The sequence below is a fragment of the Lepidochelys kempii genome, chromosome 1 (genome assembly GCF_965140265.1).
Source record: "Lepidochelys kempii isolate rLepKem1 chromosome 1, rLepKem1.hap2, whole genome shotgun sequence".
Classification (NCBI taxonomy): Eukaryota; Metazoa; Chordata; order Testudines; family Cheloniidae; genus Lepidochelys; species Lepidochelys kempii.
Window position 1 is genome coordinate 79,664,170 of NC_133256.1, and position 23,872 is coordinate 79,688,041.

A 23,872-nucleotide genomic window follows, 5' to 3' on the forward strand; every position below is an offset into this window, starting at 1 on the left:
AGGGTAAAACTTCCCCAAGGTACAAACTATTTTTACGCTTTGCCCTTGGACTTCTACTGCCACCACCAAATGTTTATCTGGGTTTATTTTTATTAGGAAAGCATTGTTTGGAAACGTCTTTCCCCCCAAAATCCTCCCAACCCTTGCACCCCACTTCCTGGGGAAGGTTTGGTAAAAATCCTCATCAATTTGCATAGGTGACCACAGACCCAAACCCTTGGATCTTAACAATGAAAAAGCATTCAGTTTCTGAAAAGAAGGATTTTAATAGAAGTAAAAAGAAAAAAAGAATCACCTCTGTAAAATCAGGATGGTAAATACCTTACAGGGTAGTTAAATTCAAAACAGAGAATCCCTCTAGGCAAAACCTTAAGTTACAAAAAGACACACAGACAGGAATATCCATTCTATTCAGCACAGCTTAATTTCTCAGCCATTTAAAGAAATCATAATCCAACGCATATCTAGCTAGATTACTTACTAAGTTCTAAGACTCCATTCCTGTGCTGTCCCCGGCAAAAGCATCACACACAGACAGACACAGACCCTTTGTTTTTTTCCCTCCTCCGAGCTTTTGAAAGTATCTTGTCTCTTCATTGGTCATTTTGGTCAGATGCCAGAGAGGTTATCCTAGCTTTTTAACCCTTTCCAGGTGAAAGCATTTTTCCTCTGGCCAGGAGGGATTTTAAAGGTGTTTACCCTTCCCTTTATATTTATGACAACCCTCATACATTTACCCAAGACAACTACCTGGGACCTCTCAGCCGTGAAGGAACCAAGCCAAACAAGCGCTGACCTATCCATCCCAGTATGTTGCCTGAGCTAAGTCAACTCCACTCACCAAGCAACATTATCAAAGAAGAACATATGTCTGCTGATGTAATTACATTATAGCAAGGAGAATAGAGAATCATGGAAATATACAGCTGGAAAGGACAATTCATTTAGTCTACCCGCCTCAGTTGAGGCAGAATCAAGTACACCTAGATCGTTCCAGACAAATGTTTGTCTAAACTGTTCTTAAAAACTTCCAGAGACAGAGATTTCACCCCATGTCACCGGTTGCAATGCTTTACTATTCTTTTAGTTGGAAAGCATTTCCTAACACCCAGCCTAAATCTCCCTTACTGCACCCTAAACTGATTACTCCTTGTTCTACCCCTGGAGAATAGGGAAAACAATTGATTACCACCCTCTTTATACAATTACTTTTTATTATTTGAGGATTGTTTCCATGTTCGCACCCTAAGCCTTCTCTTGCCTTAAAATGTCCAGGTCTCTAAACTTGTTAAGAAAACATCTGAAGACTTCTTAGTTTTGGACTCTTCAGTTTGTTCACTTTTCTTACACTGTGATATTGAAAACTGGACATAGTACTCCATCTGAATCCTCAATAGTGCCAAACAGAGTGGGAACAATTGCCTCCTGTGTCTTACATACAACACCTGTTAATACATCTCAGAATTAAACTAGGTTTTTTGGCATGATTTGTTCTTGACAAATCCATGTTGGCTATTCCCTATCACTTTATTAGGTTTTATTTTTGAGCAAAGATGGTCAACAGATGTAACAAGTATGTCTATCTTTATTTGCATACTGGGCCAACCACCTACATGGCAGCTTACAAAAGTACATTAAAACAAGTTAAAAGGCAGTCCTTGCCCTAAAGAGCTTGCAATTTAAAACTGACTAGAAAAACATACAAAAACACAGAAAGAAGAGGAGGGTTCCCACTCATTAAGCCTCTCCACCAATACAAAGAGAAGAGATGCAAAACCATTAACCCTCTCCCTTAATAAACAAAGATTTCAGATACAGGCTACGTCTACACTACATAGTTCAGTTGACTTAATTAAACTGGACAATCATCCACCACTGTAATTAAACAGCTTTTGTATGTCCACACAATGCTCCTTGTGATGGCAGAGCGCATCCACCATTGGTGCTCTTGCATCGAGAGAGCTACCAACAGCACCCTGCTATCTCATTGTACAATTCACCACCATCTGCCGCTGGGTGCTCTGGGAAGGGATCACAGTGTCTCATAGGGGCAGGCTCACCAGCCCATGATGCAGTTTTCTCCATCCCATCATTCCATGGGTTTCCGACTATGTTTTGCACTGTTTTTCAACAGCCCCAGTAAATTGCGTGCTGCTATCTGAAAGCATGGATCCTGCACAGCTCTATCTTGTGATGAGCGTCATGAACACAACAACTGATTCTGCATTATTTCAGGAGCTGCAAATTTGATGACGATGACACAGTGGCGTCTGCCTTGCTGCGAGCAATGGAAAGAAACAATTCAAGATTGCTGTTGGCATTCAAGGAGCAGATGCACATGGTGGACCACTGGTATGGAGCTTGGAAAATAAGAACCGAGTGGTGGGACTGCATCGTAATACAAGTATGGGATGACGAGCAGTGGCTGCAGAACTTTCAGATGCACAAAACTACCTTCCTGCTTATGCTAAACAATCTGTTCCCAGGCCCGAGCAATTCCAGGTCCCAGGGCAGAACAGTCAATTGGCCCTCACACACGCACAAGCTGCACCAGAGCTGATGCAGTCTGCCTGACATTTGGGTGGTGCTGTGCCTGCGCTGGCTGGTGCCGAATGAGCTGCCAGCTGAGCTGCTGGGCTCGCTCTTCCAGCATGGCCAGGGCTTCCACGTGCCTGCCTGCTAGGGTTGCCAACTGTCTAATTGCATAAATCCAAAGTCCCTTGCCCTGCCCTTTCCCTGAGACCACGCCCCTGTTCCACCCCTTCTCACTCCATCCCCCCTCCCTCCATCACTTGGTCTTCCACACCTTCACTCACTTTCACCAGGCTGGGGGGGTGAAGACTCTAGGAGGGGTGCGTGGGAAGGGGTGCAGGCTCTGGGAAGCGGTGAATGAGGGGGTTATAGGGTCAGTGCTTACCTCGGGCGGCTCTCAAAAGAGACCAGCACACCCCTCTGGCAGTAGCCCCAGGGGGTCTCCATGAGCCACTGCCCGCAGGCACCGCCCCTGCAGCTCCCATTGGCCGCAGTTCCCGGCTAATGGGAGCTGCGGAGTCAGCACTCGGGTGGGAGCAGCGCTCAGAGACCCCCTGCTCCCCTGGGGCCGTAGGGCCGTTCTGGCCGCTTCTAGGAGCAGCGCGGAGTGAGGGCAGGCAGGAAAGCTGCCTTAGCTCTGCTGCGCTGCCGGGAGCCCCCAGGCCCTTTTAAATTGCCCCTTTTGCCCCCCACCCCTGTCGGCAGGCCTGTCTGTTCCACCTTGTACAGTATTTAGCTGTGACACTCTGAGGGCATGTCTACACTACTAACTTAAGTCGACAACTTATGTTAGGTCAACTTACAGCCAACATAGTAATTACGTTGGTGGCTGATGTCCACACTACCCTCCTTCTGCTGGTGATGTGCATCCTCACTAGGAGTGCTTCCACCGACTGAAGAGGGGTGGAGGGGGCTGAGAGTCCAGGAGCAGTGAGCAGCCGCCCGGAGAGAGATGGGACACCCAGGCTCTAGTTATCCAGCTTTCTGGTCAATTTCCACAGCTCCAGCATGGAGCAAGACAGCTTACAGCTAATGTAAGTAATGCAGTGTCTACACAGACAGACACTGCGCCCTCACTACACCGACACAAGCCCTATACCTCTCATGGAGGTGGAGTTATTACATCAATGTAGTGGCGCACTTACATCAGTGGGACAAGGCTATAGTGTGTACACTGACATAACTGAGTTGACATAAGTTGCCTTATATTGACCTAGCGGTGTAGTGTAGACCAGGCCTGAGTATGTTTCCCTGACCTGAAGAAGAGCTCTGTGTAAACTTGAAAGCTTGTATCTTTCACCAACAGAAGTTAGTCCAATACACAATATTGCCTCACCTACTTTGTATCTCTAATGAAAGTGAAACTAATTCTATTTCTTCATCTTCTAACAAGAGTTTACTCTATAGCTAGTAGATAGCTACCCTATCTGCTTCAGCACTGAAAACTCCTACTCCTGGAAAGTCTTCAGATGCACATTAAATTGGTATTAAAAGGTTTTTCGATTGAATGTCCCAGGCCTAGAAAAAAAACCAAAACACAGCTAAGTTTGTTAGAGGTATTTATGTCAACAATACACCATTTCATTCACCATTAAATGCTTGCATTTTTTCCATAAGTTGCATCCAATTTACGAAGTATCACGTTGGAAACAAGGAAGTCTTCTGAATGCTGAAGTGGATGAAATGAAAAAGAGTTGGTGTTGTTATTGCACAAATTCCTCACGTGTCTCTATTGCTTACTAGATGGAGAAATATTCATGATAAAGGTGTCACTAACTTCCTGGTAACAACTCCACAACCTGATTCCAATGCACAACTGAGCATCACCACATGACTCAGCCCAATGTATTGCTGACCAGTTTAAAAATATAAGCAATTAATTGAGTCAATGGAAAGTTATTTTGGTTGTGACAGACAACATGGCTAAGAAAGGTGCTTGAGCATTTTTGCTAAATCAATATCTACTTGTGTTACGGATGTGCTGCCCATACAATGCAGCTCTTCACAGGCGATTGTTGAGATGTAACAAGTTTCTTATCACTTATGTAAAAGTGAACGGCATTTTCAAGTTTTTCAAAAACTGGTATCAGCAGCCATTTTTCAGCATCATTTAATACTGCACTCATTTTTGTCCACACTGAGTAAGCCTGGCCGACTCAATGGACATCTTAATTAAATGTTTCAAAGGCCTCCAAATATTCAAGAAGGCTCTTCACGCAGTTGCTGTTGAAGGAGCGGCTCAGTGTTGCCCAAAAGTAATTTGCACTGACATTCTTCATGACAATGTTTTTTGAAAACAAAATTCATTTCACTGCTTGAACCTGTAGCTCAGTCCTTTCAGAGTACGGAAAATGATAGTTCTACTCTGTTTTGATACCAAGAACAAGTTCCTGAACGTGAAAAAAAAATATATCTGCAAAAATTCTGAATGCTGTCCACTTACAAAAGTGGAAGAAAAATAGACAGATAAAATATCATGGGGGAGGGGGAAATCAAATGATCAGTCCTGCATATGTTGCTGCCTACCTTCTTGATGCTTCCAGGACCAAGACCTTTCTGATGATGAATCTGATCCAGCTTGTAACCTCAGAGTGGCTGTTGCAAATTTTAAACATACAAACAAATAACTCTGATGGATCTAGAAAGTTATAAAACAAGAAGCCTATTCAGTTGTAGAACAATATGGAGTACAATCCCAGCAGTTGAATCAAAATAATTTGCCTCATCATAGTAGAAAGGGCCGAGTCCTCCCTGTACTCTAGCTACAATGGGAGAAAATTTTAACACTTCCATGTACTACTGCATGTGCATAACAAAAGAGCGGTTAGTTTGGAGAATCATCCATTCAAAACCCAGAAGCAGACAAAAGTTCTCCGCTGCGGGGAAACTGGTGACTGTATCACAAGAAGAAAATGGCACATGTGGAGTCAACTCAATATTCATCAGATGAAGAGGAAGGAGACTGATGAATTTGATAATGACAGGAATACAGATGAAGCAGTGGGAGCCAATAAAGAAAATAGAAGCAAGATGCTTGAAGAATTGGCCTGCTCCTTACCTAGCATAAGTACATTTACAAAATTTTATAGTTGCTGTCTTTGTTTTGTTTCATTTCATTTTTCCTCTTTTGTATCTGTTCAGTAAGACTAATATTCACATGAAAATGCTAATGCAATATTGCAACAGGTAATTATTCCTGAATTTTTTTAGAGCTTGATTTCACTGTTTTGCATTTTTCTGATTTAAAATAACTCAATTAAGTAACTTTTTTTGGTAATTAGGCTTAAATATTTAAGGCTACATCCATTGGAGACCACAAAGTCTTACTCCTTTTTGTTACTGTTCAAATAAGGTAGTGCTTTAAAATATCTGATCAGAATGTTTGATTGACCAATTGACTAAATTATTGCCCAACCCATTTTTAGTCAACGAAAAATGAGCAAGTACACACAGAAGCAGTTCTGTTGAAAAGAAGGTACTATTTTTATCATGTCACTTTTTGGACTAGCACTACACTTAAAGTTACTGTATGTAACTTGCTTGCATATCGACATGGGGATGTATTGGTTATTGCAAGTCTGTCCTGTATGGGATGCAGCTGCTCCATGAAGAGTGATGTGAGACATGGTGCATCCAAAAGGCAGAGTGAGAGGGAAACGGAATAAGGTACTTCTATACAGAGACTATGGTCTTGGATAAAGAGAAGCAGGTACTTCTCACTGGCCCAGGTAGCTTCCAGCCATACAGCTGGACACAAATCACCTGCCAGTTGCCACAGCAGAAGTTTAGATTTAAAAAAAAAAGTGAGTTGGTAGAAGGGTTCTAAGCAGAAAGAAATCAATTTAGAAGGGGGGAAGTGAAGGGACTCCAGGCCATGTTGTGCTTTCTCTGGTTCCCCTGTTTAAATTACCCTTAAAATAGACTTATGAAGTGAAGGCAGGGATAGGGGTTGACAGGTCCAACTAGGTGATCATTTCTTGTTAAATTTATGGGTATTTTTTATTACTGCTTTTTCTTTACATTTTTATAAAACAAAATTGGGAACCCAAGTGAGTTGAATGCAGATTAGTTCACTATTAGTTCAAATATTTGAAGGTGAAAAGAATACTAACAGCAAATCTGGTTTAAGACAGTAGTGAAAGAGAGTTGAGATCTTAATCTGTATTTCTAAACATTAACAACCACCTCCACCGTTTAGCTTAAATGGATACAGTCCATTTGAAACCCCACGTTTTTGTCTGAAGATTTTGTACCTTCTAAAGTTAAAGTTAGAGAGAAAAATAACTACTTTATTTTTGCTGATAGTTAACTGCACTTCCTGTGAGGATGCTAATGCCCAATACACGACTCTCAGAAGAACTCCTGTATATGGTCTGGGAAAGTAACCATAAAACCAGATAGCACAGCAGCATGTAAACAGAGGGAAGGGAGAAGAAGAGAGAGGCCTGAATATTTTTTGGTAGTGTTATTCAGTTCAATACAATAACCTTGTAAAAATAGCTAGAGAAGCAAAAAAAGCTCATTAGATTTTTATCGGAATATTTTAATAAAATGAGCATGTGCTATTTAAAGGTTGTATATCACATACAATACTTTTTAAAAATTAGTCAATTTCAAGAAATTTGAGCCAATGTCCCTTTAACTCAGCATGACTGCTTGGCGACCTCTAAATCGGAGACGCCTAGAATAGATATAGCCAGGGGTTGCCAGACAAGATTGACACACAACAGAAAACTAAACAGGAATTGCCTACTTTTGTATTAATTTTTTTTCTTAAGTCTGTTGAAAATGCAACTACTCCAATCACCAGTTGTCTAGTTTTCCAACTAATCTCACATTTTTGTTTTTTGGAACATCACTTAGATGACCCTTCTGCATTCACTGTTTGACTAATAGTGGTCTTTACCTCAGGCACAGCCACACACACAGTCCAACAGGTACAGTGCGTGTGGCTAACTAGTCTTCCTTAAGTCTCCTTAGCCTTATTTAGAAGGAATGCAGGCAGGCAAGAAAAACAGCATCTCCCAAGGATTCAGAGCTTGGGCTCTCAAGAGGTAAAATCATCGTAATCTGGGAATACATTAGTGGCGCAAGTTAAAACACTGGCCTTTGCTTTTCCACATTTACATTAGACTCAAATTCAAGTGGCTATTAATTGCCATTTTGGTGATGAACTACAGAACAAATATGTAGTGATAAATTTGTTATATAGGCTAGAACAGGGATACATAGCCAAAGATTGAGCAAGTTTCCTCCTTGTACTCTGCCAATACATCACAATTTTGACTTGGAACTGTGCTACGTTGCAATTCATATACCACAGCAGAAACTGCAAATATTGAACTGAGCCGAGTTGGGTGTTTTGATCTAGACTGGGGTAGTAACCAAAACATCCAAATTTACTCAGTGCTAAGTTTTTAATTTAATTTGTGTGGACAGAAGGAAAGGAGGGGGAACAAACTACACACAAACACATCCAGATGCCCTTTTGAATAGGATTGGGAAAGAGAAATATGCCAAAATTTTAGGCAAAAGATTTGAGTTTCTTGTGGCTACCAATCCAGCTAGTCTTCTGGGTAGAAAGTATGTCCATCCTAAGACTAAAGGCTGCACTCTTAGGCCACATCTACACTAGCAAGCTTACAGCAGCACAGCTGTACTGCTGCAGCTGCGCCACTGTGAGATCGCTCATTTAGCTGCTCTATGCCAACAGGAGAGAGCTCTCCCACTGACATAATAAAAACAGCTAACATTGCTCAGGGAGGTATGTTGGTGGGAGAAGCTCTCTCATCGACATAGCACTGTTCACACCAGCACTTCTGTTGGTGTAACTTATGGTGCTCACCAGGGTGTTTTTTCACACCCTGAAAAACATAAGTCACACCAACAAAAGTCATAGCGTAGACATAACCTATAGTGGCACTGCTGTAATGCTGCCATGTATACACTCACTATAGCAACTGCAGGGGATTCTCCCATAGCTGTAGTTAATCCACCTCCCCGAGAACGGTAGCTAGTACGATGGAAGAATTCTTCTGTTGACCCAGTGGAGTTTTGGTCAGCATTGCTATGTCTCAGGGAGGTGGACTTTGCACACTTCTCAGACTTAGCCATGATAATATAAGGTTTCAGTGTCAACTAGCTCTAAGTAATTCTTCTGTTTTTGATTCACCTCTCCCATTTCTAGGTCTTCCCCTTCCTTTTATATTTCATTCTTGACACCTTTTCTGCCAGTCTTTCCCACTCATTTTTGCATTTTACCACCACATCACCTATTTCAGTCTCTTCCTTTTTCCACTCTCATTTTCCCTTCTGTTTCAGCCACCCTTCTTTTCACGCTCTCTCTCATATGCTTCTTCCTTTCCCTGTTCATCTAGTCAGCCACCTCAACAGGTCAATATCTCTGCTACTGTTCACAGCACTTCCTGCTTCGGATAGGTCCCAGAAGAAACACTATGTGCAGGAACCCAAGTGTGATTGTCTGTGGCTGCAGGCCAGACAATAAAGGGGGAAAATGAGAAAAAGATATATATTCTGAAAAATCCACTAGCCACGCCTTGCCAATTCTCCACACCAAATAAACCTCCTCCCTGTAATACCACTACACCTTTCATTTGAAAAGTCAGTATGTACTTTGTTATTAATCCCTTTCCACTCATTAAGTTCCTCTGTTCTACAAGGAAACATTCTGAAGAAAGGAGATACATAAAAATCACAACTACCCATATCACTTTATACTGACAATACTCATGATTAGGATGGTCTTTTAACTTTGCACTTACAGGCTTTTAAAATGGAAGCTGTTTTTCTAAGTGAATTAGGAAACGTCATTATGTTAAAATGCTTTGTTCACTTAATCAATAATGCTACTTTTTTTCCAATTATTGCTTCTTGGATAAGTGAAATCTCTTACAACTCATACTATCAAGACTGTGAAAGCTATCTTGGAGTATTCAAGAAATACTATTTTGTTATCTTCAGCCATGTCATACACAAATAAAAAGGAGTTTTAAGAATTGTTTAAATTTAATAGAACTGCAATAAACTTGTTCAATTTCAAACCTTATTTGAAATGCAAATCAATTTTTTTAATTACTCATTTTCAAACATAAGAATGTAAAAGATGTTACCTTGAAGCTAACATACTGCAGATGATTGGAATGCCTTTTAATAATTTGATTGATAAGCTCAGGATGCGTAGCCCTCAAATAAGATGTAGCTGGTTGATTCAGTTCAAACTCAAAACATCTCCAGAGATCAGGCATATGAAACACCTGATTCCATCTTCGGCAGACTTGGGATGCATGAGCACGATCAAGAAGAGGTAAGTACTGAAACACCTGCAGAATAATGTCTGGAAGGAGGTTACCCCAATCAGGACTCAGAGAGATCTCAGTGGATTCTTCATCTGTAATCTTCTGTTTCTTAGATTCTCCTCCAATCTCCTCCTCTGATGAACTATTGTTGGCCTCACTATTTTTCCTTCCTCGTTTCATTCTATCAAAATAAGAAAAATGTATTACTCTCCATACCTCCACAGAATACAGAGACATTAAGTACTTACAGCACAAAGGGGTCCTGGTCCCAGGCACCATGGAAATACACATCACAGGATAGAATTTTCACAAGAGAAGTTTCCTCTTGCTACATCAACGTCAAGTCAAAACTGAAAAATGCGGAAAATGCTATGGTGAAACGGAATTTTTTTCAAAATAGGAGCTATCAACCCTGTGACAGCTTATTTCTATGCTACCTAATGGTGTTTCTTTCGTAAGTCTGGAAGAGAAGTCATCTTGGATATTATCTTAACATATGAAAGCATTGTACCTTCCACAGTTACAAGTAAAATTTAAGATTAATGAAACCAAAAGATTAGAGAAAAAACTCTTTTCAGATTGTTTAATTTCACTATTTTGTGAATGGTCAGTTGCACTTCCCGTCTCACTACTGCGCGAAGACATTATGTGTGCACTCTTCCCCAGACCCTATAAGAGACACTTTATCCTTGCTATTACACATCCCCTCCCAAATCAATGAGTCTCAATCCTGACTTGACCATCACATTTTAGGGTGAAAAAAATAGTTTTGGTTCCAGGTCCATTCAATTGGCACCTTCTTTGCTGAGACTACGAAGGTGCCAATTAGTGCTAACTTCTAAACAGCTACATTTCATGAATATTAGTGAAGTTTAATTCTTGGGCTAAACATCTAGATGAGCACCACAGTTTACATTCTAATTAGATATTCAAAATGTTATTCTATTAAGTTGAATAGATGTGATATGGCAAACAGGTACCCAATTCTCAACAGTATGCATTTCTTTTAAAACATGGTGTTCTGCAAGTTCTACCTTGCTTTGCCTATTATGGGGGGAAATAATAAATTAAGAAAATAAGTTATGGACAGGGATAAAATTTAGGGTCAGATTTTGTAAGCCCATTTTAAAATGAAGATAACATTTAGGATGTTTTTAGAGTTACAGATGTCAGCTTCGAAACCAAAATTAAAACAGTTTGTGCCCATTAATCCTTTACTTTTACTTTAGTGCTCTGATGTATTAAGATAGAATAATGAAATTTAAAAAAAAAGAAAAAAAAACAAGAATTTGTCAAATGTCAAGTCCTGACTTCAGCAGTTTTTCAAAGACTCAGAACATGAGATCACAATAAATTGACATGGCCTGTATAATATCTCATTCCCAGTCCTCCAAATACTGGGGCAGTCCTACAGGAAAACCCCCCAAACCCCAAACTTTCTGTAAAAAGACAGACATCTTCAGTCAGAAAATGACTATTCAGGTACTATGGTTAAGGTCAATAATATATTGTCAGTTTGAAGCTTGGAAAGTTACTTGTGCAATTCCCAACAAGCTTTCATTTGCTAAATGTTTCAGCGAACTGCATTATAAAAAAAGCATTATAGCTGACAAAAAAAAGTGAAACATTTATCACAGATATAGTTGCTAGATAGCACAAAAGGATGCATAAAGTAAAATATGGTAAGGAATATTCATTGCTCCCTTAACTACATTTCCTAGCTATTCTCCCCTCCCCATCACAACCATATTGTTCACAAAGTTATTTTTGAGCATGAGTCAAAGTAACAGAGAGAAAGCATGGTCAGACGCTCTGTTTGTAACACGAAATAATCAAATTTGAACATATACTGACAAGTTGCGTTTCCATGTCCTTATCCTTTCAATATCCCTGTTCTATCCCAGAATTGGCAGCATTCACAACACAAGCTTATTTTGATAATGCACTACTGTAAACACATTCTCATGCACTTATTTAATTTATCCACAATGATCCATAAACTCATGAACATAAGCGTGCAGAAAGTCATTACTACTGTGCTGCAATAGGCTATTCATCTGAAATTTCTGACCAAGCTGCAGATGGCTTTCTATTTGTATAGAGGAAGCAAAGGGCCCAGCATAGTAATGAATAATGTATTTGCCAGTTTTTGCTCCTCTATGGATTGGGTGCCTTCTGCAACTGTATAGGCAGGTTAATTAAAATTCAGGTCCAATCAAGGTTAGATTAACTGCCACAGAAGCATCACACGGTCAACAGGGCATTTCTACTAGATTGCCTGAAGTGTGTCTATATAGAGAATGTGATGGATTACCAATCTGCTCAGTAGAAGGGCCGATAGAGAACCAAAGCACTATTTTCCAGTCACAAGTGTACCCTTGAATCTATATGGTGATCTTTAGTGGGATTCTGCCTGTTCCTAGAGAAGGGCAACAAAGGTGTGACAAGATTATGACTATCAACAAATGGCTTAGGCAGTGGTGCTATAAGAAGGGCTTTGGGATGTATGGCCACTGGGAGGCATTCATGGACAGAGGACAGTTCTCTCAGGATGGACTTCATCTGAGTAGGGAAGGAAATAGACTTCTAGGATGGAGGCTGGCACAACTGATTAAGAAACCTTTAAACTAGGAATCTGGGGAAGATGGTTGGGAGATGTCCAGGTAATCTCCACACCGCATTTTAGCATAGAGAGGGAAGAAAACGAATTAAGAAAGGATACAACCGTGGGTAGGAGAATGTATATAAGGAGGAAGAAAAGGAGTACTTGTGGCACCTTGGAGACTAACCAATTTATTTGAGCATAAGCTTTTGTGAGCTACAGCTCACTAACATGGCTGTTACTCTGAAACCTATAAGGAAGAAGGGCAGTGTGGATACCAGTCTAATAGGTTATACTGGCTGTAGAATGACCGTGCCTAATAGGGTACAGAATGTGAGCGAGGCCAAACAGCAAAAATTAAGATGTTTGTACACCGATGCGAGGAGCCTAGGTAACAAAATGGAGGAACTAGAGCTACTGGTGCAGGAAGTGAAACCAGATATTATAGGGATAACAGAAACATGGTGGAATAGTCGTCATGACTGGGCTACAGGTATTGAAGGGCATGTGCTGTTTAGGAAAGACCGAAATAAAGGTAAAGGTGGTGGAGTAGCATTGTATATCAATGATGAGGTAGAATGTAAAGAAATAAGAAGCAATGGAATGGATAAGAGAGTCTGTCTGGGCAAAAGTTACAATGGGGAAGAAAACTATTAGAGCCTCCACTGGGATAGTGCTTGGGGTGTGCTATAGACCGCCGGGATCTAATTTGGATATGGACAGAGCCCTTTTTAATCTTTTTAATAAAGTAAATACTAATGGAAACTGTGTGATCATGGGAGACTTTAACTTCCCAGATATAGACTGGAGGACGAGTGCTAGTCATAATAGGGCTCAGATTTTCCTAGATGCGATAGCTGATGGATTCCTTCATCAAGTAGTTGCTGAACCAACTAGAGGGGATGCCATTTTAGATTTGGTTTTGGTGAGTAGTGAGGACCTCATAGAAGAAATGGTTGTAGGGAACAATCTTGGTTCAAGTGATCATGAGCTAATTCAGTTCAAACTGAACAGAAGGATTAACAAATATAAATCTGCAACTAGGGTTTATGATTTCAAAAGGGCTGACTTTCAAAAATTAAGGAAATTAGTTAAGGAAGTGGATTGGACTGAAGAATTTATGGATCTAAAAGGCAGAGGAAGCCTGGGATTACTTTAAATCAAAGCTGCAGAAGCTATCGGAAGCCTGCATCCCAAGAAAGGGGAAAAAATTCATTGGGAGGAGTTGTAGACCAAGCATCTCAGAGAGGTGATTAAGAAAAAGCAGAAAGTGTACAGGGAGTGTAAGATGGGAGAGATCAGCAAGGAAAGCTACATTATTGAGGTCAGAACATGTAGAGATAAAGTGAGACAGGCTAAAAGTCAAGTAGAGTTGGACCAATAGTAAAAGGTTCTATAGCCGTATAAATAAGAAGGACCACTAAACACTGAGGATGGAGTGGAGGTCAAGGATAATCTACGCATGGCCCAATATCTAAACAAATCTTTAGCCTTATTAAAGACTGAGGCAAAGTAGGATCTTAGGGATAATGGTAGCATGACAAATGGGAATGAGGATATGGAGGTAGATATTACCATATCTGAGGTAGAAGCGAAACTCAAACAGTTTAATGGGACTAACTCAGGGGGCCCAGATAATCTTCATCCAAGAATATTAAAGGAATTGGCACATGAAATTGCAAGCCCATTAGCAAGAATTTTTAATGAATCTGTAAACTCAGGGGTTGTACCGTATGATTGGAGAATTGCTAACACAGTTCCTATTTTTAAGAAAGGGAAAAAAAAGTGATCCGGGTAACTATAGGCCTGTTAGTTTGACATCTGTAGTATGCAAGGTTTTGGAAAAATTTTTTGAAGGTGAAAGTAGTTAAGGACATTGAAGTCAATGGTAAATGGGACAAAGTACAACATGGTTTTACAAAAGGTAGATCGTGCCAAACCAACCTGATCTCCTTCTTTGAGAAAGTAACAGATTTTTTAGACAAAGGAAATGCAGTGTATCTAATTTACCTAGATTTCAGTAAGGCATTTGATACCATGCCACATGGGGAATTATTAGCTAAATTGGAAAAGATGGGGATCAATATGAAAACTGAAAGGTGGATAAGGAATTTGTTAACAGGGAGACTACAGCGGGTCCTACTGAAAGGTAAACTCTCAGGCTGGAGGAAGGTTACCAATGGAGTTCCTCAGGGATCAGTTTTGGGACCAATCTTTTTATTACTGACCTCGGCACAAAAAGTGGGAGTGTGCTAATAAAGTTTGCTGATGGTACAAAGCTGGGAGGTATTGCCAATTTAGAGAAGGACAGGGATACCCTACAGGAGGATCTGGATGACCTTGTAAACTGGAGTAATAGGATGAAATTTAATAGTGAGAAGTGTAAGGTCATGCATTTAGGGATTAATAACAAGAATTTTAGTTATAAGCTGGGGACACATCAATTAGAAGTAACGGAGGAGGAGAAGGGCCTTGGGAGTACTGGTTGATCATAGGATGACTATGAGCCGCCAATGTGATATGGCCGTGAAAAAAACTAATGCGGTCTTGGGATGCATCAGGCGAGGTATTTCCAGTAGGGATAAGGAGATTTTAGTACCGTTATACAAGGCATTGGTGAGACCTCACCTGGAATACTGTGTGTAGTTCTGGTCTCCCATGTTTAAGAAGGATGAATTCAAACTGGAACAGGTACAGAGAAGGGCTACTAGGATGATCCGAGGAATGGAAAATCAGTCTTATGAAAGGAGACTCAAGGAGCTTGGCTTGTTTAGCCTAACTAAAAGAAGGTTGAGGGGAGATATGATTGCTCTCTATAAATATATCAGAGGGATAAATACCAGAGAGGGAGAGGAATTATTTAAGCTCAGTACCAATGTGGACACAAGAACAAATGGATATAAACTGGTCATTGGGAAGTTTAGACTTGAAGTTAGATGAAGGTTTCTAACCATCAGAGGAGTGAAGTTTTGGAATAGCCTTCCAAGGGAAGCAGTGGGGGCAAAAGACCTATCTGGCTTTAAGATTAAACTCGATAAGTTTATGGAGGAGATGGTATGATGGGATAACATGATGTTGGTAATTAATTGATCTTTAATTATTCATAGTAAATAGGCCCAATGGCCAGTGATGGGATGTTAGATGGGGTGGGATCTGAGTTATCCAGGAAAGAATTTTCTGTAGTATCTGGCAGGTGAATCTTGCCCATATGCTCAGGGTTTAGCTGATCGCCATATTTGGGGTTGGGAAGGAATTTTCCTCCAGGGCAGATTGGAAGAGGCCCTGGAGGTTTTTCGCCTTCCTCTGAAGCATAGGGCACAGGTCACTTGCTGGAAGATTCTCTGCTCCTTGAAGTGTTTAAACCACGATTTGAGAACTTCAATAGCTCAGACATAGGTGAGAGGTTTATCGCAGGAGTGGGTGGGTGAGATTCCGTGTCCTGCGTTGTGCAGGAGGTCGGACTAGATGATCATAATGATCCCTTCTGACCTTAGTATTTATGAATCTATTTGCCACAGACAGCAGTGGCGAAAAGAAACAAAATTAAATTCTGAAAACGCTCAATTACTGAAATCTATGGTGCACACAGAACTGAACATAGACAGTAATCCTGATTAGACTTCAAAAGTACTATATTATGGAACTTTTTGCACTTGAGCATACAGTTCATTAAAAGCATATTTTTTGCAACAGAATGTAGGAACAGATATAATTTTTATTTTATACATGATTAAGATATCAGGATTTTTTTTAAAGTGTAGGCTGCAATATTGAGACCAGTTCCATCAATAAATTTTTTAAAAAAAGTTTAAGTATCATTTGTCCACAGAAAAGATCCAAAGTGGATGCCATTAAGGAAAACGAGGCCATTCGTCCTGCAGACCAAATTTAAGAAAAAAATAAATTCAGTCAGGTAATTAACCAAACTTGGCCTTGTGTTTCTGAAATACCAAACATTCCACCATACTGAATCCTGAAACAATTACAGACAACAGCAAACAGTGAAAGGCAACACTGGACACAGCAGACAACATTTTCACGATGAAAAAAAAAATCACAACATGGGTGTCATCATTTGAGCAGACATTAACAGATGAACATTTTCCATATGCTTAAAGTACCAAACAAACCCTATTAATAATACTCTCCAGCTTGCCTAGGACACAATATGTTACTGACAAGTTCTTTCCAAATCATAGCCTGTAATGAACTTGGCTGAAAAAGATATACAGTGTAAAACCAGTCATAACAAAGTGTCACTATAGAAGAGATTTAGCTTCACTTAATACTTTTCTGCTTATCTGATTCATCAAGATATTTTCTCAAGAGATTTCTCAATACAGATTAGTTTATTTGGTACCTGCGATTTTCCCAGATGCCAAGTCTGGGCATATGCTACAATAACTTGCTTGCAATGCAAATCACACTCCAAAGCAATTAGGCAGTTCAGTCATTAATTCAGATGAGAAATAAAGCAGATGTTGTTTAACGTTCAAGTTTTGAGTGTTGAGAAAGGCACAGACACAATAGAAGCCGACCAATGATAGTCAACGTTTTAATGCAAGCCTACTTCCTTCACATGAACAAACCGAACAGATGCTGAGCGGGCTTGTTGTGCCTGCGTTTGGGATGAAGCATTAAGAGTGCGTGGAAGAGAAACAGAACAAGGGCTGGTGGTCTGGGGCCGCGACAAGCAGTCATTAGAGCACCTACAACTACAGCTAGGGAAGTTTACTGCTGTTCTTCAACAGGAAGCAACATCAGTGCACGGGATGCTTTGCAAATAAGCAGCCCTGCCCCAGCTCGCTTACAACAATTAACCTGGCGCCACAATTATTACTTGGAAAATACTCCCCCTCCGCCGCCCCAACGGCGCTTCTAGCCGGGCTGGCCGTCCCCCAGGTGCCCGTGTGCATCACCGGGATGCGCGTGTTAGGTACGGCCAAGCGCCCCCCGGCTCGGATAACCCCCCGGCTGCAGGCAGCACGGACGGACGGACGGACAGCGAGCCCCGGGAGGGGGCGGGCCGCCCGAGCTGCGCCGCGCCAAGCACTGGGTCTCCGCTCTGTGCGGACTCACGCTGCCCGGCCCCGCGGAGACGAGGGACCTGCCAGCACCGGGGTCTGGCTCTGGGCAGCTGGGAGAAAAGACAGCTCCATCACTCCTCCTCCCATCGCCGGCCCGTCAGCCTCTCCCCTCAGGGCCCCAGCCCCTCACCTGGCGGCGGCGGCGGCTCCCTGCTGCGCTTCACGCTAACCTGGGCCCAGGCCACACTGGCGCCTCCGCTCCCGCCGCATCAGCGGCTCTGGCAAGCAGCGTCCCGCCTCCCACCAGCCAAACAAGCTTCCCGCGGTGGCTCCGGCTCCGTCCTTTCGCTCCCTCCGCCCCCTTGTTTATTTCACGGCGGCGGAAGCTGCCCCGCACAGCACCCAAAATGGCGGCGGCTTGGCCCGGGAGCCTCGCGCGGCCTCGCGCGGCCTCGCGAGCGCGCCCGGCAACAAGCTCCGCCCCTGGGGGTGCGCTGTGGTGGGCGGGCGCGAGTCACCCCTTTCAACGGCCCTCGGCGAGCCGTTGGCCGGCTCGACTTCGCTGTGGCCGCCAGCCTGGGGACGGGAACTCCTTCCACTCCGCAGTCCCTCGGCAGAGGAGGCCGGCTTGGCCGGGGGCTGAGCTGTGGCCTCCCCTGTGACGACCCCGTGGGGTTTATAACCAAACCACCCCTCCAGGCCGCCGGAAGCCATGAGTTGGGCCTGGGAGCCGCGGGGGATCTCGCTCTCGCTCTTGTTATTTGAACCGCCTCTCCTGGGTGTTGATGGCAGCGTCACCCACAGAAGCTACCGGACGGGAGCGGGCGGAGCGCCGGAGCAGCAAGGGCGCGCCGCCGCTGGGCGCCGTTCAGGAGCGTGTGCTGCCCTGCGGCTGCCGGAGTGGTGGTGGTGGTGGTGGTGGTGATGACAGACAAAGTCACGTTTCGTTTTGTCTTACCACTGGGCAGGGGACCAACCGTAAAAAGGCAGGATGGTCCAGCTTAAAACTAAACAAGTGGTCTGCTGCCGGTGCCTGCCCCCTGAGGCGCGTTTTGACTCTTGCCGCAGGAGTTCTCCTACCTGGCCCCCGCATCTCGCTGGCCAGCAATTGACTCTGCCTTGAACCCCCAAATTAAGCACTATTATCAGTAGTCCTGTAGTGCCACTGAGGAGGCCCAGTCATAGATGAAGACTGCATTGTGCTAGGTGCTGTACAAACAGAACAAAGTCACAGGCCCTGCCTCAAAGAGCTTACAGTCCAAGATGAGAAAACAGATGCATGCAGGCAGATAGGTGAGCATAAGAAAACAGTAAAAGAGTACTGGTGAGAGGGCCTGGTTACACCAGCCAATCCTGCCCCCTTCTACCACCATGCCCCTCCTGGGACTTTCACCCTACCAGTACCAGGCTGGGGGAAGGGTTTAGGAGCTGTCCTGTTGGTTATGAGTCGGGGAGAAGGGAACAGTTACCCTGAGCTGCTGGGCTCTTCCTGCTTGATCTAGAAAAAGGGGTAAACTGAGAAGGCAAAGTTTGTTGATGATACAAAATTAAGATAGTTAAGTCTAAAGCACACTATGAAAAGTTATAAAGGGATCTCACAAACAGGGTGAGTGGGCAAAAAAATGGCAGCTGAAGTTCAATGTTGATAAATGCAGAGTAATACATATAATGTATATGGAAATACAATATAATTCCATATAATATACATGGAAAATATAATGCCGACTATACTTAAAAAGTGATGGGGTCTAAATGAGCTGTTACCACTCAAGAAAGAGATCTTGGAGTCACTGTGGATAGTTCTCTGAAAACATCTGCTCACTGTGCAGCAGCAGTCAAAAAGCTAAAAGAATGTTCGGAAGCATTGGGAATACTTGAATACTGCATGCTGTTCTGGTCACCCCATCTAAAAAAAATGGAAATGGAAAAGGTTCAGAACAAAAATTATTAAGGGTATAGAGTAGCTTATATAAGAGGAGAGAGAACAAAAATTGGGACTATTCAGCTTGGAACAGAGACAGCCAAGGGAGGATATGATAATAGCAGTCTATAAAATCATGAATGGTGTGGAGAAAGTGAATAAGGAAGTGTTATTTACCCCTTCACATAGTACAAGAACCAAGGGTCACGCAATGAAATTAGGCAGCAGGTTTAAAGCAAACAAAAGGAAGCACTTTGTCATACAGTGCACCGTCAATCTATGGACCTCATTGCCAGCGGATGTTGTGAAGGCCAAAATTATAACTGGATTAAAAAAAGAATTAGATAAATTCATTAGTGGCTATTAGCCAAGGTGGTCAGTGATGCAACTCCATGCACTAGATGTCCCTATACCTCTGACTGACAGATGCTGAAACTGGATGACGGGAATGTATCACTTGATGATTGCCTTGTTTTATTCATTCCTTGTGAAGCATCTGTTGTTGGCTACTGACAAAAGACAGGATGCGTGGCTAGATGAACCACTGGTCTGACTCATTCTGGCTGTTGTGTTCATTCCATTCCCGCAAGAATGATGTTGACTCCTGAGGGTGAAGCGCTCTGTCCACCTCCTTCATAGGCTTGGCAGGCTGGTCAGTTGAGGGTATCTCTACACTGCAGTGTAAGACCTGGGTTACTGGGATTTGAGTTCATGAACCCTGGGTTTGAAAGCCCAGGGCTTGCGTGTCCACACTCATTGGTGACCCTAGGTTAAGAATTTTTTAGCTTGGGTCCCCCAGTGTAACCCCTTTTGCCTTGGCTGATGGAACCGTATCCTGATCTCAGAGAGCTTGGCAAAAGAAGATTTAATTGCACTCTCAGCAGGTGTAGAATGGTGATTGAATGTGAGTTTGGCAGATTGAAATCCTTCTGGCGTTGTCTACAAACCTGTTTGGATTCCACTGTCATCAATACTGTCTGCATTTTTGTGACTTGCTGTGCCCTTTGCAATCTTTGTGAAGCCAAAGATGAGCCCTTTACCACTGAATGGACCTATGACAGTAATGGATTGCTGAATTGGTATACTCAATGAGAACTGCACCTATCACATCTGGGGCAGGATGCACCCGAACAACAGAAATCAGGGGTGCTCTGTGCTCCCATGTTGTGAACATGGATGGACCAATGGAAGATGGAGAATAATACTTTTATGAAAGTTTTTCTACAGCATTGTTTACAGTAAATGAGGTGCTATCACATAATGAAATGGGGATAGGGGATGGGCTGTACTGTCAACGTACAGAGTGAGTTGGGAGAGGTATTGATTGTCCTGAATTTTTATTTTGTATGACATGACAATGTAATGTGTGGGGAAACAGTGCATTTACATTATTGATTAATGTACATATATATTTTGAGAAATTGTGTTTAGATGCAACGTATCTGTTGTGCCTTACCCCATGTTTATCTTTATTATTCAGAATTCACGTTATAAGATGTGATGTATTGATGACAAACTTTCTTAATAAAATAAAAAAGCCTTTATTTGAATTACAAAAATAACAGTATTAGAGCATTGCCAGGCAGAACCAGCTGTCACTATAGCACAGAAACAATTGTAATACACCAACACCACAAAGAGTAATAAAACAAAGAGCACAAACCAAACATTAAATAGTGCCACCACAAAAATCCCTTAATTTTGCATGTCCCCTAACATGTTCTCCTTTCTTTTTATTCAGCGATTATCATGCACTTGGCACTGCTGCACTGCACAAGTGTGGAGGTGTGCAGTGGGGTGGCAGACTGCAAGAGGAAAGGGGCATGCATGGGGATGGAAGTATTCAGGAGGGGAAGGGGTTACCATAGGGGTGCAAGTAAACTGGGGTAGACTTGCCGTGTCCAGCTGCTGCTAAATTGCAGTTGTATGAGCCGCCCAACTATAGAATTGTCGAACATGTTCCTGTTATGTGGTGCATGTTACTGTGGAGGAGAATCAGGCCATGGTGCAGATGCAGCAGAAGCCTGCGCTAATGGCCATTAGCAAAAGCAGCCATTCAAACAAGGCTTTCTGCTGTGCTCGGTCCTCCTCTGTATACCAACGTTCCTGTTCTAGGAACTACAATGCAAGTGTCTGATCTAATGCTACAGTTCTGTTCTGGAGCTCTGCACCCTGCATGTGCCTTTCCGATTGCTTCTCCACTTGCTGTGAATCCTCTCGATGTTGCATGCACTTGTTGGCTTTGTCCAGTTTTTCAAGTATAAGTTCATGATGGAAAAACTTCTTCTTGGACCAGTCAGTTATGATACTGAGACCCAAGGTTCAGCTGGAACTTGTGCAAACTGCCAAGGTACAATAGCCTGTGACGGTCCCTGCAAGCTGACATGAAACAGAAAATTAGTGTCTCAGTACTTATCAAATAATTCAGTGCATGAGCACAAAAAAAAAAAAGCTTTGTGGAATTTCAAGGACAAAAAAATTATACTTTGTAAAATTGAACATCAGTATATTGTGAGAACGCTTCAGATTGTCGAAGCTCTAGGGACGCAGCTGGATTAATTGCAGTGAAAAGAATATATGGAGAATGGTAAGTCAAAAGTCACAATTTTGTTTAAAAATTACAGACTGCTTTTGGGAAAGGGAGGTGACTGCAGCATAGTACACAAGCCTTCTCTATCCTTTCAGACGTTCCACTTTTTAGAGAACATAACAATTCTTGTGGTTCTTGCATGGCAAAGAGATTTTATTCCAAGCTTCCAGTGGCAAGTGTGCATCCCACTGAAGTATTCAAATTTATGGTGACTGAACAGCTCATGTATGAGTGGAGTGGGCTGGTCAGTTCCTGAGGTGGCACTGGAAAATATGCTGTTCCCTGACATGTGATACCTATCTGGGAAAAGTTTATGGCTATCAACACCCAGGATTAGGGCTTCATTCATTAGGAAATCAACAGGATGCTCTTTTACCATCTGCATGGATTACTGCCTCCCCATGGCTTGTGATACAGCCTTTTATTGACTGTATGCAAGTACACATGCTACTATGAACTTGGAAAGAACTGCACAGCAAACCTCCATCCCAGCACATTTCTGAACTGCATACACCTCCCCAGCCTTATTTCAGACAAATGATTTTGTACCCATGTACTACCTGGACTACATTTAGCTTAAATAGACCACACTTGTAAATGGACTACATGTCAACTTCCCTCCCAGACAGCTCACTGTTTACGGCCAGCTTGTTACACCATTGTGTTAGTGCAGAGCAGCATGCTAACAGAAAAGGCAATATAAGGTTCTTATTTTTAACATCCTGGCACATTTTAGGAAGACTGTGGGAGTTTCGAGTAAAACTTAATTTTTAAATGCTTGTTTCACTGTTTGTGCTTCCTGGTCTCCATTTTTAATTCCATGTGAGGTGGGGATGGGGGGGGGTCACTAAGACACTGCCATACAATCCACCATTAGTGGATACCCTCTGCTGCCAGTGACTAGTAATAACTTTTGCATTGGTTCATAATCTGGAAACCGCTTCTGTTCCGACATTAATAAAAACAATTATGGAGCCAGAATCTTGCAAGGCTCTAGGGGGCATTCCATCACTTCAATTTCCGCTCCTGGTTCTGTGGCAGACTGCTCCTTGAGTAAAGGGGAGCATCAAAAAGTTCCTCTAAGTAGGGACCCAGGCTGTACTGGAGCTGCTTCAGTGGCAAGACCTCAGGACTGGGACCACTTCCAGTACCAGAGTCACTTTGCTACCCTGATCCAGCATTTTCTGGCTCCCCGCTGGTCCTAAACTGGATTCTGGGGTCAGAAGGCTGCCAGCCCAGTTGATCAGGCCATTGGGAAGCACTGTTGGCTCCATGCTCAGTGCAGTACCCTGCAACTGGTCAAATTCCTCAGAAAAGGAGAAGGGTGACTGCGAGATCCCAGAGGCATGGTTCTCATCCCTGGCTTTTTGGTAGTTGATCATGAGCCACTTAATCCTCTCCCTGCACTGGTCATGGGTCCAGAGAATTCCCAATACTGCCATTTTCTTCAGTATTTCCTGGTACACTTAGTCATTCCTGGTACTCTTACTAAAAATCAAACTTTTTGCTCACCTCACACCAGAGATTCACCAAAATTTGGCTGTGATCCTGTGACCAGGAAGCAGCGCATTTTGCAAAGAATTTCTTCTGGTCAGTAGCCATTGTAAACACAGGAGAAGATTCACTGTGTTTGCAGCTCAGCGGTCAGAATAAAATGGAAGGGTTAAACGCTAATCTACTGTACTTGAACAAGGGGAGCTGCTTCCATTTTCTGGAAGTTGACGGGCTACTCTTGGGATAGAATGGACAGAGAACACCAGGCCATGAGTTTGTGGGATAGTGCTGGTAGATTGTCAGGGCCCAAGTCTGGGGGCCCAGGCCTGAGCTGTGTCCCCAGTGCAAAATGAAGGCATTTGGGCCAAGTTCCAATGGGACCTGGGGTCA

At 42.6% G+C, this 23,872-nt stretch overlaps 1 protein-coding gene across 3 annotated transcripts in view; it reads right to left on the reverse strand.

Annotated features, from left to right (window-relative positions):
* The window catches only part of FBXL3 (F-box and leucine rich repeat protein 3), a 38,086-nt gene extending 20,163 nt beyond the window's left edge, over positions 1-17,923 (reverse strand). The window contains exons 1-2 of one of the 3 annotated variants that reach the window (XM_073347125.1): positions 17,668-17,923; positions 9,663-10,029 (exon numbers count right to left, since the gene is read on the reverse strand). In XM_073347125.1, the coding sequence (XP_073203226.1) occupies positions 9,663-10,028 (366 nt within the window). In that variant the 5' untranslated portion in view covers position 10,029; positions 17,668-17,923. Of the gene's footprint in view, positions 1-9,662; positions 15,892-17,667 lie in introns of those variants that run through there. The other 2 variants (XM_073347106.1, XM_073347115.1) reach the window with 2 other exon arrangements.
* Positions 17,924-23,872: the final 5,949 nt, after the last annotated feature.